Source organism: Salmo salar, chromosome 28 (genome assembly GCF_965601325.2).
Source record: "Salmo salar chromosome 28, fSalSal1, whole genome shotgun sequence".
In the NCBI taxonomy this organism is placed as follows: Eukaryota; Metazoa; Chordata; class Actinopteri; order Salmoniformes; family Salmonidae; genus Salmo; species Salmo salar.
Genome location: NC_138318.1, coordinates 36530085 through 36543708, shown reverse-complemented (window position 1 = coordinate 36543708; position 13624 = coordinate 36530085). Strand labels below are relative to the sequence as shown.

Here is a 13624-nt window from a genome sequence, read left to right as displayed (position 1 = left end):
AATGTCAGCTACTGTACTACAGCGACTGAAATGACTGCAACACTTAACAAATAGCTGCAGTTAGTTTCAGAGTGGGTGGAAAGGAATAAATTAGTCCTGAATATTTCTAAAACTAAAATCATTATAATTGGGACATCATTCACTAAACCCTAAACCTCAACAAAATCTTGTATTAAATCATGTGGAAATTGAGCAAATTGAGGTAACTAACTGCTTGGAGTAACCCTGGATTGTAAACTGTCATGGTCAAAACATGCTGATACAACAGTAGCTAAGATATGGAGAGAAGTCTGTCTATAATAAAGTGTTGATCTGCCTTCTTAACAACACTATCAACAAGGCAGGTCCTACAGGCCCTAGTTTCTACCTTCTTAACAACACTATCAACAAGGCAGGTCCTACAGGCTCTAGTTTCTACCTTCTTAACAACACTATCAATAAGGCAGGTCCTACAGGCCCTAGTTTCTACCTTCTTAACAACACTATCAACAAGGCAGGTCCTACAGGCCCTAGTTTCTACCTTCTTAACAACACTATCAACAAGGCAGGTCATACAGGCTCTAGTTTCTACCTTCTTAACAACACTATCAACAAGGCAGGCCCTAGTTTCTACCTTCTTAACAACACTATCAACAAGGCAGGTCCTACAGGCCCTAGTTTCTACCTTCTTAACAACACTATCAACAAGGCAGGCCCTAGTTTCTACCTTCTTAACAACACTATCAACAAGGCAGGTCCTACAGGCCCTAGTTTCTACCTTCTTAACAACACTATCAACAAGGTAGGTCCTACAGGCCCTGGTTTCTACCTTCTTAACAACACTATCAACAATGCAGGTCCTACAGGCCCTAGTTTTCTCACACCTGGACTACTGTTCAGTCGTGTGGTCAGGTAAACAGGTAAAAAAATATATATATATACATTCAGCAGGTGTTCAGTTATTAGTGTGCTCTGGCACACTAACGAGAGTGCGCTGAAATCCGATAGCCAATGTGATTTTGCGAACGCTAAAGATATGCTAATTGGATAACAGTCATTCAAATTCTTGATAGCTAACCAAATGACACCTGCATCTCTAGCTGTGTACAGCCACTGAAAAACAATATGAGGGGAAAAAGGTCAGTCATTCACCCTCTCCTCCAATGGCATGACATCCTCCTAGCTGCTAGCTATCTAGCTAACGTTAGGTTCAGTGTTTTTAGCATGTCACATAAATAAATACGCTAGCCTATTAGCCACGTTATAACTGACTTGTGATCATTGCCCTTGCTAGTTTGATTGTATTGACAGTCCCAGTCTTAGTTACATGCATCCGTTTTTGCCTAAAATATTGAGTCATTGAAACTGAAATGGTGCATCCTGAATGGAGGCAGCAAACAATGTACCAGGCCCGCTGTGATTTACAACCTGATAGCAGTATGTTTTGTACTACCAACAGTAAACATTGTACCAGGCCCGCTGTGATTTACAACCTGATAGCAGTATGTTTTGTACTACCAACAGTAAACAATGTACCAGGCCCGCTGTGATTTACAACCTGATAGCAGTATGTTTTGTACTACCAACAGTAAACAATGTACCAGGCCCGCTGTGATTTACAACCTGATAGCAGTATGTTTTGTACTACCAACAGTAAACAATGTACCAGGCCCGCTGTGATTTACAACCTGATAGCAGTATGTTTTGTACTACCAACAGTAAACAATGTACCAGGCCCGCTGTGATTTACAACCTGATAGCAGTATGTTTTGTACTACCAACAGTAAACATTGTACCAGGCCCGCTGTGATTTACAACCTGAGGCAGTATGTTTTGTACTACCAACAGTAAACAATGTACCAGGCCAGCTGTGATTTACAACCTGATAGCAGTATGTTTTGTACTACCAACAGTAAACAATGTACCAGGCCAGCTGTGATTTACAACCTGATAGCAGTATGTTTTGTACTACCAACAGTAAACAATGTACCAGGCCCGCTGTGATTTACAACCTGATAGCAGTATGTTTTGTACTACCAACAGTAAACAATGTACCAGGCCAGCTGGGATTTACAACCTGATAGCAGTATGTTTTGTACTACCAACAGTAAACAATGTACCAGGCCAGCTGGGATTTACAACCTGATAGCAGTATGTTTTGTACTACCAACAGTAAACAATGTACCAGGCCAGCTGGGATTTACAACCTGATAGCAGTATGTTTTGTACTACCAACAGTAAACAATGTACCAGGCCAGCTGGGATTTACAACCTGATAGCAGTATGTTTTGTACTACCAACAGTAAACAATGTACCAGGCCAGCTGGGATTTACAACCTGATAGCAGTATGTTTTGTACTACCAACAGTAAACAATGTACCAGGCCAGCTGGGATTTACAACCTGATAGCAGTATGTTTTGGACTACCAACAGTAAACAATGTACCAGGCCAGCTGGGATTTACAACCTGATAGCAGTATGTTTTGTACTACCAAGGACTGTATTGGTGAATTATATGAATCATGCACTGAACTGCATTCATCTATTCTGACAACACTACCTTACTCTGCATCATATAATTGTTTGTCAGATAGAACCTATTTTTAAAACCTAAAGTTAAAGTTTTTGTAGCATAAACTGAGAATTTGATATTTATTTACTGATATGATTGTTTGTTTTATATCTGCAAAGTCGTCAAAACGCTGCCAGTTCTACTTTAAGTAAAAAGCTCAAAAGTGTTTGAAGACCTCTGAATATTTTTTGAACCCAGGTGTGGATGCTGCCTCTGTGAGTTAACCTCTGATAATATTCTCATCTGTGCTCCTCAGGATTACTGTGGCGTACTGGCCTGACAACGTTACTTGCACTGGGGGTTTTCATTTTGAGGGATTTGGGTCGTTCATTTTGTAACAATTATAATATTCTTAGTATTGTGGACTGGTGAACTAAAAGCCGCTGCCTTCAGAATACATGTAGCCTACCTGTCCTGTGTGAGCGTAGGTCTGAATCCAACCCACTGCTATTCCACCACACCTCTCCTCCTCTCCTCCTCTCCTCTTCTCCTCCTATCTAATACACTGTGGGACTGCCCTCCTCCTCTCCTCCTCTCCTCCTCTCCTCCTCTCCTCCTATCTAATAAACTGTGGGACTGCCCTACTCCTCCTCCTCCTCCTCCTCCTATCTAATAAACTGTGGGACTGCCCTCCTCCTCTCCTCCTCGCCTCCTATCTAATACACTGTGGGACTGCCCTCCTCCTCTCCTCCTCTCCTCCTCTCCTCCTCTCCTCCTCTCCTCTTCTCCTCCTATCTAATACACTGTGGGACTGCCCTCCTCCTCTCCTCCTCTCCCTCCTCTCCTCCTCTCCTCCTATCTAATAAACTGTGGGACTGCCCTCCTCCTCTCCTCCTCTCCTCTTCGCCTCCTATCTAATAAACTGTGGGACTGCCCTCCTCCTCTCCTCCTCGCCTCCTATCTAATACACTGTGGGACTGCCCTCCTCCTCTCCTCCTCTCCTCCTCTCCTCCTCTCCTCCTCTCCTCTTCTCCTCCTATCTAATACACTGTGGGACTGCCCTCCTCCTCTCCTCCTCTCCTCCTCTCCTCCTCTCCTCCTATCTAATAAACTGTGGGACTGCCCTCTCCTCCTCTCCTCCTCTCCTCTTCGCCTCCTATCTAATAAACTGTGGGACTGCCCTCCTCCTCTCCTCCTCTCCTCCTCTCCTCTTCGCCTCCTATCTAATACACTGTGGGACTGCCCTCCTCCTCTCCTCCTCTCCTCCTCTCCTCTTCTCCTCCTATCTAATACACTGTGGGACTGCCCTCCTCCTCTCCTCCTCTCCTCCTCTCCTCCTCTCTAATAAACTGTGGGACTGCCCTCCTCCTCTCCTCCTCTCCTCTTCTCCTCCTATCTAATAAACTGTGGGACTGCCCTCCTCCCTCTCCTCCTATACTCCTCTCCTCCTCTCCTCCTCTCCTCCTATCTAATAAACTGTGGGACTGCCATACTCCTCTCCTCCTCTCCTCTCCTCCTCTCCTCCTATCTAATAAACTGTGGGACTGCCATACTCCTCTCCTCCTCCTCCTCCTATACTCCTCTCCTCCTCTCCTCCTATCCTCCTATCTAATAAACTGTGGGACTGCCCTCCTCCTCTCCTCCTCTCCCTCCTCTCCTCCTCTCCTCCTATCTAATAAACTGTGGGACTGCCATACTCCTCTCCTCCTCTCCACCTCTCCTCTTCTCCTCCTATCTAATAAACTGTGGGACTGCCCTCCTCCTCTCCTCCTCTCCTCCTATCTAATAAACTGTGGGACTGCCCTCCTCCTCTCCTCCTCTCCTCCTCTCCTCCTATCTAATAAACTGTGGAACTGCCCTACTCCTCTCCTCCTCTCCTCCTATCTAATAAACTGTGGGACTGCCCTACTCCTCTCCTCCTCTCCTCTTCTCCTCCTATCTAATAAACTGTGGGACTGCCCTACTCCTCTCCTCCTCTCCTCCTCTCCTCTTCTCCTCCTATCTAATAAACTGTGGGACTGCCCTACTCCTCTCCTCCTCTCCTCCTCTCCTCCTCTACACCTATCTAATAAACTGTGGGACTGCCCTACTCCTCTCCTCCTCTCCTCTTCTCCTCCTATCTAATAAACTGTGGGACTGCCCTACTCCTCTCCTCCTCTCCTCCTCTCCTCCTCTCCTCCTATCTAATAAACTGTGGGACTGCCCTGCTCCTCTCCTCCTCTCCTCCTCTCCTCCTATCTAATAAACTGTGGGACTGCCCTCCTCCTCTCCTCCTCTCCTCCTCTCCTCCTATCTAATAAACTGTGGGACTGCCCTACTCCTCTCCTCCTCTCCTCCTATCTAATAAACTGTGGGACTGCCCTCCTCCTCTCCTCCTCTCCTCCTATCTAATAAACTGTGGGACTTGCCTACTCCTCTCCTCCTCTCCTCTATCTAATAAACTGTGGGACTGCCCTCCTCCACTCCTCCCTCCCCTCTCCTCCTCTCCTCCTATCTAATAAACTGTGGGACTGCCCTCCTCCTCTCCTCCTCTCCTCCTCTCCTCCTCTCCTCCTATCTAATAAACTGTGGGACTGCCCTACCTCCTCTCCCTCCTCTCCTCCTATCTAATAAACTGTGGGACTGCCCTCCCTCCTCTCCCTCCTCTCCACCTCTCCTCCTCTCCTCCTATCTAATAAACTGTGGGACTGCCCTCCTCCTCTCCTCCTCTCCACCTCTCCTCCTCTCCTCCTATCTAATAAACTGTGGGACTGCCCTACTCCTCTCCTCCTCTCCTCCTCTCCTCCTCTCCTCCTATCTAATAAACTGTGGGACTGCCCTACTCCTTTTCTTTTTAGAAGAAGAAGAAAAACGATGACAATAATTGTCCCTAATGGGCTTTTTAATAACGTTTGATGTTGTGTGGAGTTTTTCATACTTTAGGGGGGGAAAAAAAGATTTTAAAAAGATAGAAGCTGCAGTCTCAAGTTGATTTCCTTCTTCCCTGTTGTCCTGCCAACGGACTACCTAATAAACAAGAGAGTGCCCTAAAATGATATCTAATTCTTGGCCTTATTTAACTGCAGTTAACTGTTTGCTCAGTCAGTTTACCCAAGGCCACTCACAGGCTGCATCCCTAATGGCACCCTATATAGAGCACTGAAGTGTGGTCAAAAGTATGCAGTATAGGGAATAGGGTGCCTTTTGGGATGCACAAACAGACTAAGTGATTAAGTTTAGCCTGGTTACCCCAGGCAACTCACAGACTGATTAAGTTTAGCCTGGTTACTCCAGGCCACTAAGTTTAGCCTGGTTACCACAGGCAACTCACAGACTGATTAAGTTTAGCCTGGTTACCACAGGCCACTAAGTTTCAGACAGTACAGCTGTGGTGTCAGGGCTGTCACTTCACAACTAATGTTATCTAATAACACTGGATCTGCATGTGTCAATTAATTTATAGTCTCTCCCAATCTGTTCCCACACCGTGTATAGCTAGATTAGCCTGGTGTTCCCATGGTCATTCATGCCATACATTAGCCATAAAATCAACCATAAAAGTTGATTATACAGCACAAACATTTGGGACCAGGCTATAGATAGACTGTATGTTCTATTTTATTCAAAAGGCCTCCCATATTAGACAGACAGACACAGAGAGAGAGAGAGAGAGATGGTGTCACTGTCAATGACCTTGTTGTGATAGCTCTGTGACTAGGCTCAGGGTTGTTGTTGTGATAGCTCTGTGACTAGACTCAGGGTTGTTGTTGTGATAGCTCTGTGACTAGACTCAGGGTTGTTGTTGTGATAGCTCTGTGACTAGACTCAGGGTTGTTGTTGTGATAGCTCTGTGACTAGACTCAGGGTAGTTGTGATAGCTCTGTGACTAGGCTCAGGGTTGTTGTTGTGACTAGGCTCAGGGTTGTTGTTGTGATAGCTCTGTGACTAGACTCAGGGTTGTTGTTGTGATACTGTAGCTCTGTGACTAGACTCAGGGTTGTTGTTGTGATACTGTAGCTCTGTGACTAGACTCAGGGTTGTTGTTGTGATACTGTAGCTCTGTGACTAGACTCAGGGTTGTTGTTGTGCTTGTCTCACTGCCTGTTACTGTCTCCTCTCCTGGTCTCACTGCCTGTTACTGTCTCCTCTCCTCTCCTGGTCTCACTGCCTGTTACTGTCTCCTCTCCTCTCCTGGTCTCACTGCCTGTTACTGTCTCCTCTCCTGGTCTCACTGCCTGTTACTGTCTCCTCTCCTGGTCTCACTGCCTTTTACGGTCTCCTCTCCTTGTCTCCCTGCCTGTTACTGTCTCCTCTCCTTGTCTCACTGCCTGTTACTGTCTCCTCTCCTTGTCTCACTGCCTGTTACTGTCTCCTCTCCTTGTCTCACTGCCTGTTACTGTCTCCTCTCCTTGTCTCACTGCCTGTTACTGTCTCCTCTCCTGGTCTCACTGCCTGTTACTGTCTCCTCTCCTGGTCTCACTGCCTGTTACTGTCTCCTCTCCTGGTCTCACTGCCTGTTACGGTCTCCTCTCCTTCTCTCACTGCCTGTTACTGTCTCCTCTCCTGGTCTCACTGCCTGTTACTGTCTCCTCTCCTCTCCTGGTCTCACTGCCTGTTACTGTCTCCTCTCCTGGTCTCACTGCCTGTTACTGTCTCCTCTCCTGGTCTCACTGCCTGTTACTGTCCCCTCTCCTGGTCTCACTGCCTGTTATTGTCTCCTCTCCTTCTCTCACTGCCTGTTACTGTCTCCTCTCCTGGTCTCACTGCCTGTTACTGTCTCCTCTCCTCTCCTGGAGTGTATCTACTACCTATACTCTGATGGGATGTGTATCTACTAGCTATACTCTGATGGGATGTGTATCTACTACCTACCTATACTCTAGGATGGGATGGGTGTGATCTACTACCTATACTCTGATGGGATGTGTATCTACTACCTATACTCTGATGGGTGGCCCGTGGTGCGTGAATTATTTATCCTTGGCCTTAATAAACATATGATCTACCTCAGGGAATGTGATATCCCCAGAACAGGCTAATTACTGGGACCTTTATACTAAATGTGACTTGTCAGTGTGCTACTTAATAACATCTCCACTGTGAATGCATTAGACCAGGGTCCCCCAGTGCTACACAGCTGATTCAAGTGACTGACTCATCAGCCAGCGTTTGTTATTTGAATCAGCTGTGTAATGCTAGTGCAAAAACCAAAATGTGCATCCGGGGATGGGGATGTGGGGGGGAGGGGGGGACAGGGGGATGGGGACAGGGGGATGGGGAGATGGGGACAGGGGGACAGGGGGATGGGGACAGGGGGATGGGGACAGGGGGACAGGGGGATGGGGACAGGGAGATGGGGACAGGGGGATGGGGGGATGGGACAGGGACGGGCAGAAAATAGTTTGGGATACCCTGGTGGTGTTTATTTTTTAATAGTACAAAGTTTAGAGACCAACTTTTCCTCTCTCTCTCTCTCTCTCTCTCACTCTCTCTCCTTTTCAGGTGGTGCTTGTCTTTGCCCTCAGCATCGGAGCCCTTGTAATATACTTCATAGATTCCTCTGAGTAAGTATTCATGTTACAGTTTGGACCTAATACCTTGACAGGTTATATGATGCTTGTTGTTCTGATAATCTACCAGGAGTTTTTACTCCTCAACAATGAGATTTTCCCCAAAAGAATTGTCAATGGGATCCACATCTAATCTGGTGAAAGAATAGAGGAGTAATGTGATGTAATGAGATTGTAACCTGGTTTATAAAGATGCTGTAATATGAGGTCTGAAATAAAATAGATGCTCTTTTACACATATGAAACATTTTGATGACCTGCTAAGTAGATAATAGAACGGTAACTGTAGATGTACTTACTGTCAGGCAGTTATGGCGGTGGTGATGCCCTTGTGGTTTCCTGTAAATTATAAATAATTTATATACTTTAGGATGTGTATTGTGAGTAATAGGCCAAAATGCACTGGAACAGAAGTATGTATTGTTACTTTTTACCCTGAGACCTCTAGACCTTTCACACACCTGTACACTGTACTGTATCATTCATCCTCAGCACACGCTCTAGTTATAACCCTGATTGCTGCTGTACATCGGAGCACACGTCCTGCCTCCTGTCCATTCTGTCCTGTCATGTCCGGTCCTGTCTCTTGTCCTGTCCCTCCGTTTTGTCCAGTCTTGTCCTCTCCTGTCCTGTCCTTTCCTGTCATCTCTTCATTAGAGAGATAAATCCTTTCCAGGTAACCGGGCTTACAAAACATTTCAACGACACAGAGCGCCCACCGCCGACAATCCTTTACTCACAGATGAAATTGCTTAATCTCTTTAATGCAAGGATCAGAGGCTCTCAGACGGAACAGAACAGAACAGAGTAGAACAGAACTGAACAGAGCATAACAGAGCATAACAGAGCACAACAGAACAGAGCATAACAGAACAGAGTAGAACAGAACTGAACAGAGCATAACAGAGCATAACAGAGCACAACAGAACATAACAGAACAGAGCATAACAGAACAGAACAGAACAGAGCATAACAGAACAGAACAGAGTACAACAGAACTGAACAGAGCATAACAGAGCATAACAGAACAGAACAGAGCATAACAGAACAGAACAGAACAGAACAGAACAAAACAGAACAGAGTAGAACAGAGCATAACAGAACATAACAGAACAGAGCAGAACAGAACAGAGCATAACAGAACAGAACAGAACAGAACAGAACAAAACAGAACAGAGTAGAACAGAGCATAACAGAGCATAACAGAACAGAGCAGAACAGAACAGAGTAGAACAGAACAGAGCACAACAGAACAGAACAGAGTAGAACAGAACAGAGTAGAACAGAACAGAACAGAGCGCAACAGAACAGAACAGAGTAGAACATAACAGAGTAGAACAGAACTGAACAGAGCATAACAGAACAGAACAGAGTAGAACAGAACAGAACAGAGTAGAACAGAACAGAACAGAACAGAGTAGAACAGAGTAGAACAGAACAGAACAGAGCACAGCAGAACATAACAGAACAGAGCATAACAGAACAGAACAGAACAGAGCATAACAGAACATAACAGAGCACAACAGAACATAACAGAACAGAGCATAACAGAACAGAACAGAACAGAGCATAACAGAACAGAACAGAGTACAACAGAACTGAACAGAGCATAACAGAGCATAACAGAACAGAACAGAGCATAACAGAACAGAACAGAACAGAACAGAACAAAACAGAACAGAGTAGAACAGAGCATAACAGAACATAACAGAACAGAGCAGAACAGAACAGAGCATAACAGAACAGAACAGAACAGAACAGAACAAAACAGAACAGAGTAGAACAGAGCATAACAGAGCATAACAGAACAGAGCAGAACAGAACAGAGTAGAACAGAACAGAGCACAACAGAACAGAACAGAGTAGAACAGAACAGAGTAGAACAGAACAGAACAGAGCGCAACAGAACAGAACAGAACAGAGTAGAACAGAACAGAGTAGAACAGAACTGAACAGAGCATAACAGAACAGAACAGAGTAGAACAGAACAGAACAGAGTAGAACAGAACAGAACAGAACAGAACAGAGTAGAACAGAGTAGAACAGAACAGAACAGAGCACAGCAGAACATAACAGAACAGAACAGAGCACAACAGAAAAGAACAGAACAGAGCATCACAAAGCATGACAGAGCACAACAGAACATAACAGAACAGGACATAACAGAACAGAACAGAGCATAACAGAACAGAACAGAGCAGAACAGAACAGAGCACAACAGAACACAACAGAACAGAACAGAGTAGAACAGAACAGAACAGAGCACAGCAGAACATAACAGAACAGAACAGAGCATAACAGAACAGAGCATAACAGAGCATAACAGAGCATAACAGAACAGAACAGAGCATAACAGAACAGAACAGAGTAGAACAGAACAGAACAGAGCATAACAGAACAGAACAGAGCATAACAGAACAGAGCATAACAGAACAGAGTAGAACAGAACAGAACAGAGCATAACAGAACAGAACAGAGTAGAACAGAACAGAGTAGAACAGAACAGAGCATAACAGAACAGAACAGAGTAGAACAGAACAGAGCATAACAGAACAGAGCATAACAGAACAGAACAGAGCATAACAGAGCATAACAGAACAGAACAGAACAGAGCATAACAGAACATAACAGAACAGAGCATAACAGAACAGAACAGAGCATAACAGAACAGAGTAGAACAGAACAGAACAGAGCATAACAGAACAGAACAGAGCATAACAGAGCATAACAGAACAGAATAGAACAGAGCATAACAGAGCAGAACAGAACAGAACAGAGTAGAACAGGGCATAACAGAGCATAACAGAACAGAACAGAGTAGAACAGAACAGAGTAGAACAGAACAGAGCAGAACAGAACAGAGTAGAACAGAACAGAGTAGAACAGAACAGAGTAGAACAGAACAGAGTAGAACAGAACAGAGCAGAACAGAACAGAGTAGAACAGAACAGAGTAGAACAGAACAGAGTAGAACAGAACAGACAGTGTAGAACAGAACAGAGTAGAACAGACAGTAAAGACCAAAGTTCCTGCTCAAGAACTCCCTTTCTGATTTTTTGCTGTGTTTTGCATTAAAAGAGTGTTACGTCTACTCCCGCTCCTCCACTCCGGCGCTCGATGTCGCCAGTTTATTCATTATTACACACACCTGCCGCCATCGTTAGGCGCACCTGCGCTTCATGAGACTCACCTGAACTCCATCACCTTCCTGATTACCTCCCCTATATCTGTCACTCCCTTTGGTTCTTTCCCCAGGCGTTATTGATTATGTTTATATGTTTCATGTCTGTACGCTACTCGTGTTTCTTGTTTTGTTCCATATTTGTTTATTTATTAAATTCACTCCCTGTACTTGCTTCCCGATTATTAGCGTACACGTTACAAAGGGCTATATATATATATATTTTTTTTTTTTACACATATATTTGTTACTTCCAAATAGGAAAATCAACAGTTACAGAAATACCATTTTCTTATTTTTCACCCCCCAAACCCCAAACCAAAGACAAAAACATAAACGACAACAACCCAACATTAAGTCCTCACATTTCCAACAACCCAACATTAAGTCCTCACATTTCCAACAACCCAACATTAAGTCCTCACATTTCCAATAATCAATACATAATATGTAGTTGCAGATAATGCAGATTACTATAGCCAATATTCACATAAAAATATAGAGAATATTCAGATTTCTAATGCTTCTATAATATCACCTGTTTGCAAAAATTCAAAAAACAGATCCCAAATATCATGAAACTCTGGGGCTTTATTTTTGGTATATAAGTACATTTTTCAAGAGCCAGGCTTGACGTTAATTATTTGAACCAATGACCATGTGAGGGGGGGACTGACATACTACCTGTGGAGAGCAATTGAATGTCTAGCTTGTAGTAGACAGAGGTCAAACATTTTATTTTCTCTCATACTGTATGTAAAGAGATATTAACTGGGTAAAGATTTAGAATGCATAGTTTAGGGATTAGTGGTAATGGGGTAGAGGTAATCTCAGAGATATAGAGCAGTACTGAGCTCCAAAACGTTTGTATCTCAGCACACACCCACAGGCAATGATACAAGGTGCCTAGTGCGTGGTACGTTTAACACACAGGAATTGTATAACTGCCTTCATTTTGCTGGACCCCTAGGCAGCAGCTAATAGGGGTCCATAATGAATAATAAATAAATACAAATAATATAAATACAAATATAGGTCTGGGATATTAGCGTCAAATTTGTGGAGCTTAACAGGGGTGATATGTTCTTATTATCCAACTGTATTGCTACAGTCTCAGGCAGGTGTTTATTGTCTGTATCTGAGCTCTAGAGCATATCATACCCCAGTACTCTTCTGAAATATCTTCCTGTCGGAGTTGTCTTTAAAGAGTAGCTACCATTTCCCCCAAATACAGGTGTGCCAAGCTTGTAGTAACATCATGTGACCTCTCCCATAACACAGAGAGTGTTTCTAAGGTGGTCAAAGGAGGTTGCAGATTGTTTTAGACTGGAAAAAATACAGCTTCTCAAATGTAAGGATTTGAAAAAATGCATTTGTGGTAAGTTGAATTTGCTCTTGAGTTCTTCAAACTAAACATGAGCCCTTTGTCATTATATAAGTCCATTACTTTAACAATATGTTTCTTTAAACACCAAATCATTTTTACCAGGTGTGAAATTGTTATTTCCCCAAATTGGTGTAAAATTGGATAATACACGGGATTCAGCCAGATATTGATGTACTTTGTGCCATACACAATGCGTTTCGGAAAGTATTCAGACCCCTTGACTTTTTTCACATTTTGTTACGTTACAGCCTTATTCTAAAATTGATTAAATTATTTTTACCCCCTCATAAATCTACACACAATACCCCATAATGACAAAGCACAAAGAGGTTTTTAGAAATGTTTGCACATTTGTTCCAAAAAAAATCTGGAATATATAACATTTCCAAATGTATTCAGACCATTTACTCAGTACTTTGCTGAAGCACCTTTGGCAGCGATTACAGCCTTGAGTCTTCTTGGGTATGACGCTACAAGCTTGGCACACCTGTATTTGGGGAGTTTCTCCCATTCTTCTCTGCAGATCTTCTAAAGCTCTATCAGGTTGGATGGGGAGCTTTGCTGCAAAGCTATTTTCAGATCTATCCAGAGATGTTCGATCGGGTTCAAGTCCGGGCTCTGGCTGGGCCACTCAAGGACATTCAGAGACTTGTCCCAAAGCCACTCCTGCGTTGTCTTCAAATAAAAAAAATTCAAATCAAATGTAATTTGTCACATGTGCTGAATACAACCTTACAGTGAAATGCTTACTTACAAGCCCTTAAAACGATGCAGTTTTAAGAAAATACCAAAAAAAAATGTTTAAAAAAGTAAGAGATAAGAAAAACTAATAATTAAAGAGCAGCAGTAAATAACAATAGCGGGACTGTATACAGGGGGTACCGGTACAGAGTCAATGTGGAGACTGTATACAGGGGGTACCGGTACAGAGTCAATGTGGAGACTATATACAGGGGGTACCGGTACAGAGTCAATGTGGAGACTATATACAGGGGGTACAGGTACAGAGTCAATGT

At 43.8% G+C, this 13624-nt stretch overlaps 1 protein-coding gene across 1 annotated transcript in view; it reads left to right on the top strand.

The window, feature by feature from the left end:
- LOC106589905 (calcium-activated potassium channel subunit alpha-1) overlaps positions 1–13624 on the top strand; it is a 220986-nt gene that overhangs the window by 104857 nt on the left and 102505 nt on the right. Inside the window, exon 3 of the mRNA XM_045710059.2 lies at positions 7973–8034. Within this exon, the coding sequence (XP_045566015.1) occupies positions 7973–8034 (62 nt within the window). The remainder of the gene's footprint in view (positions 1–7972; positions 8035–13624) is intronic.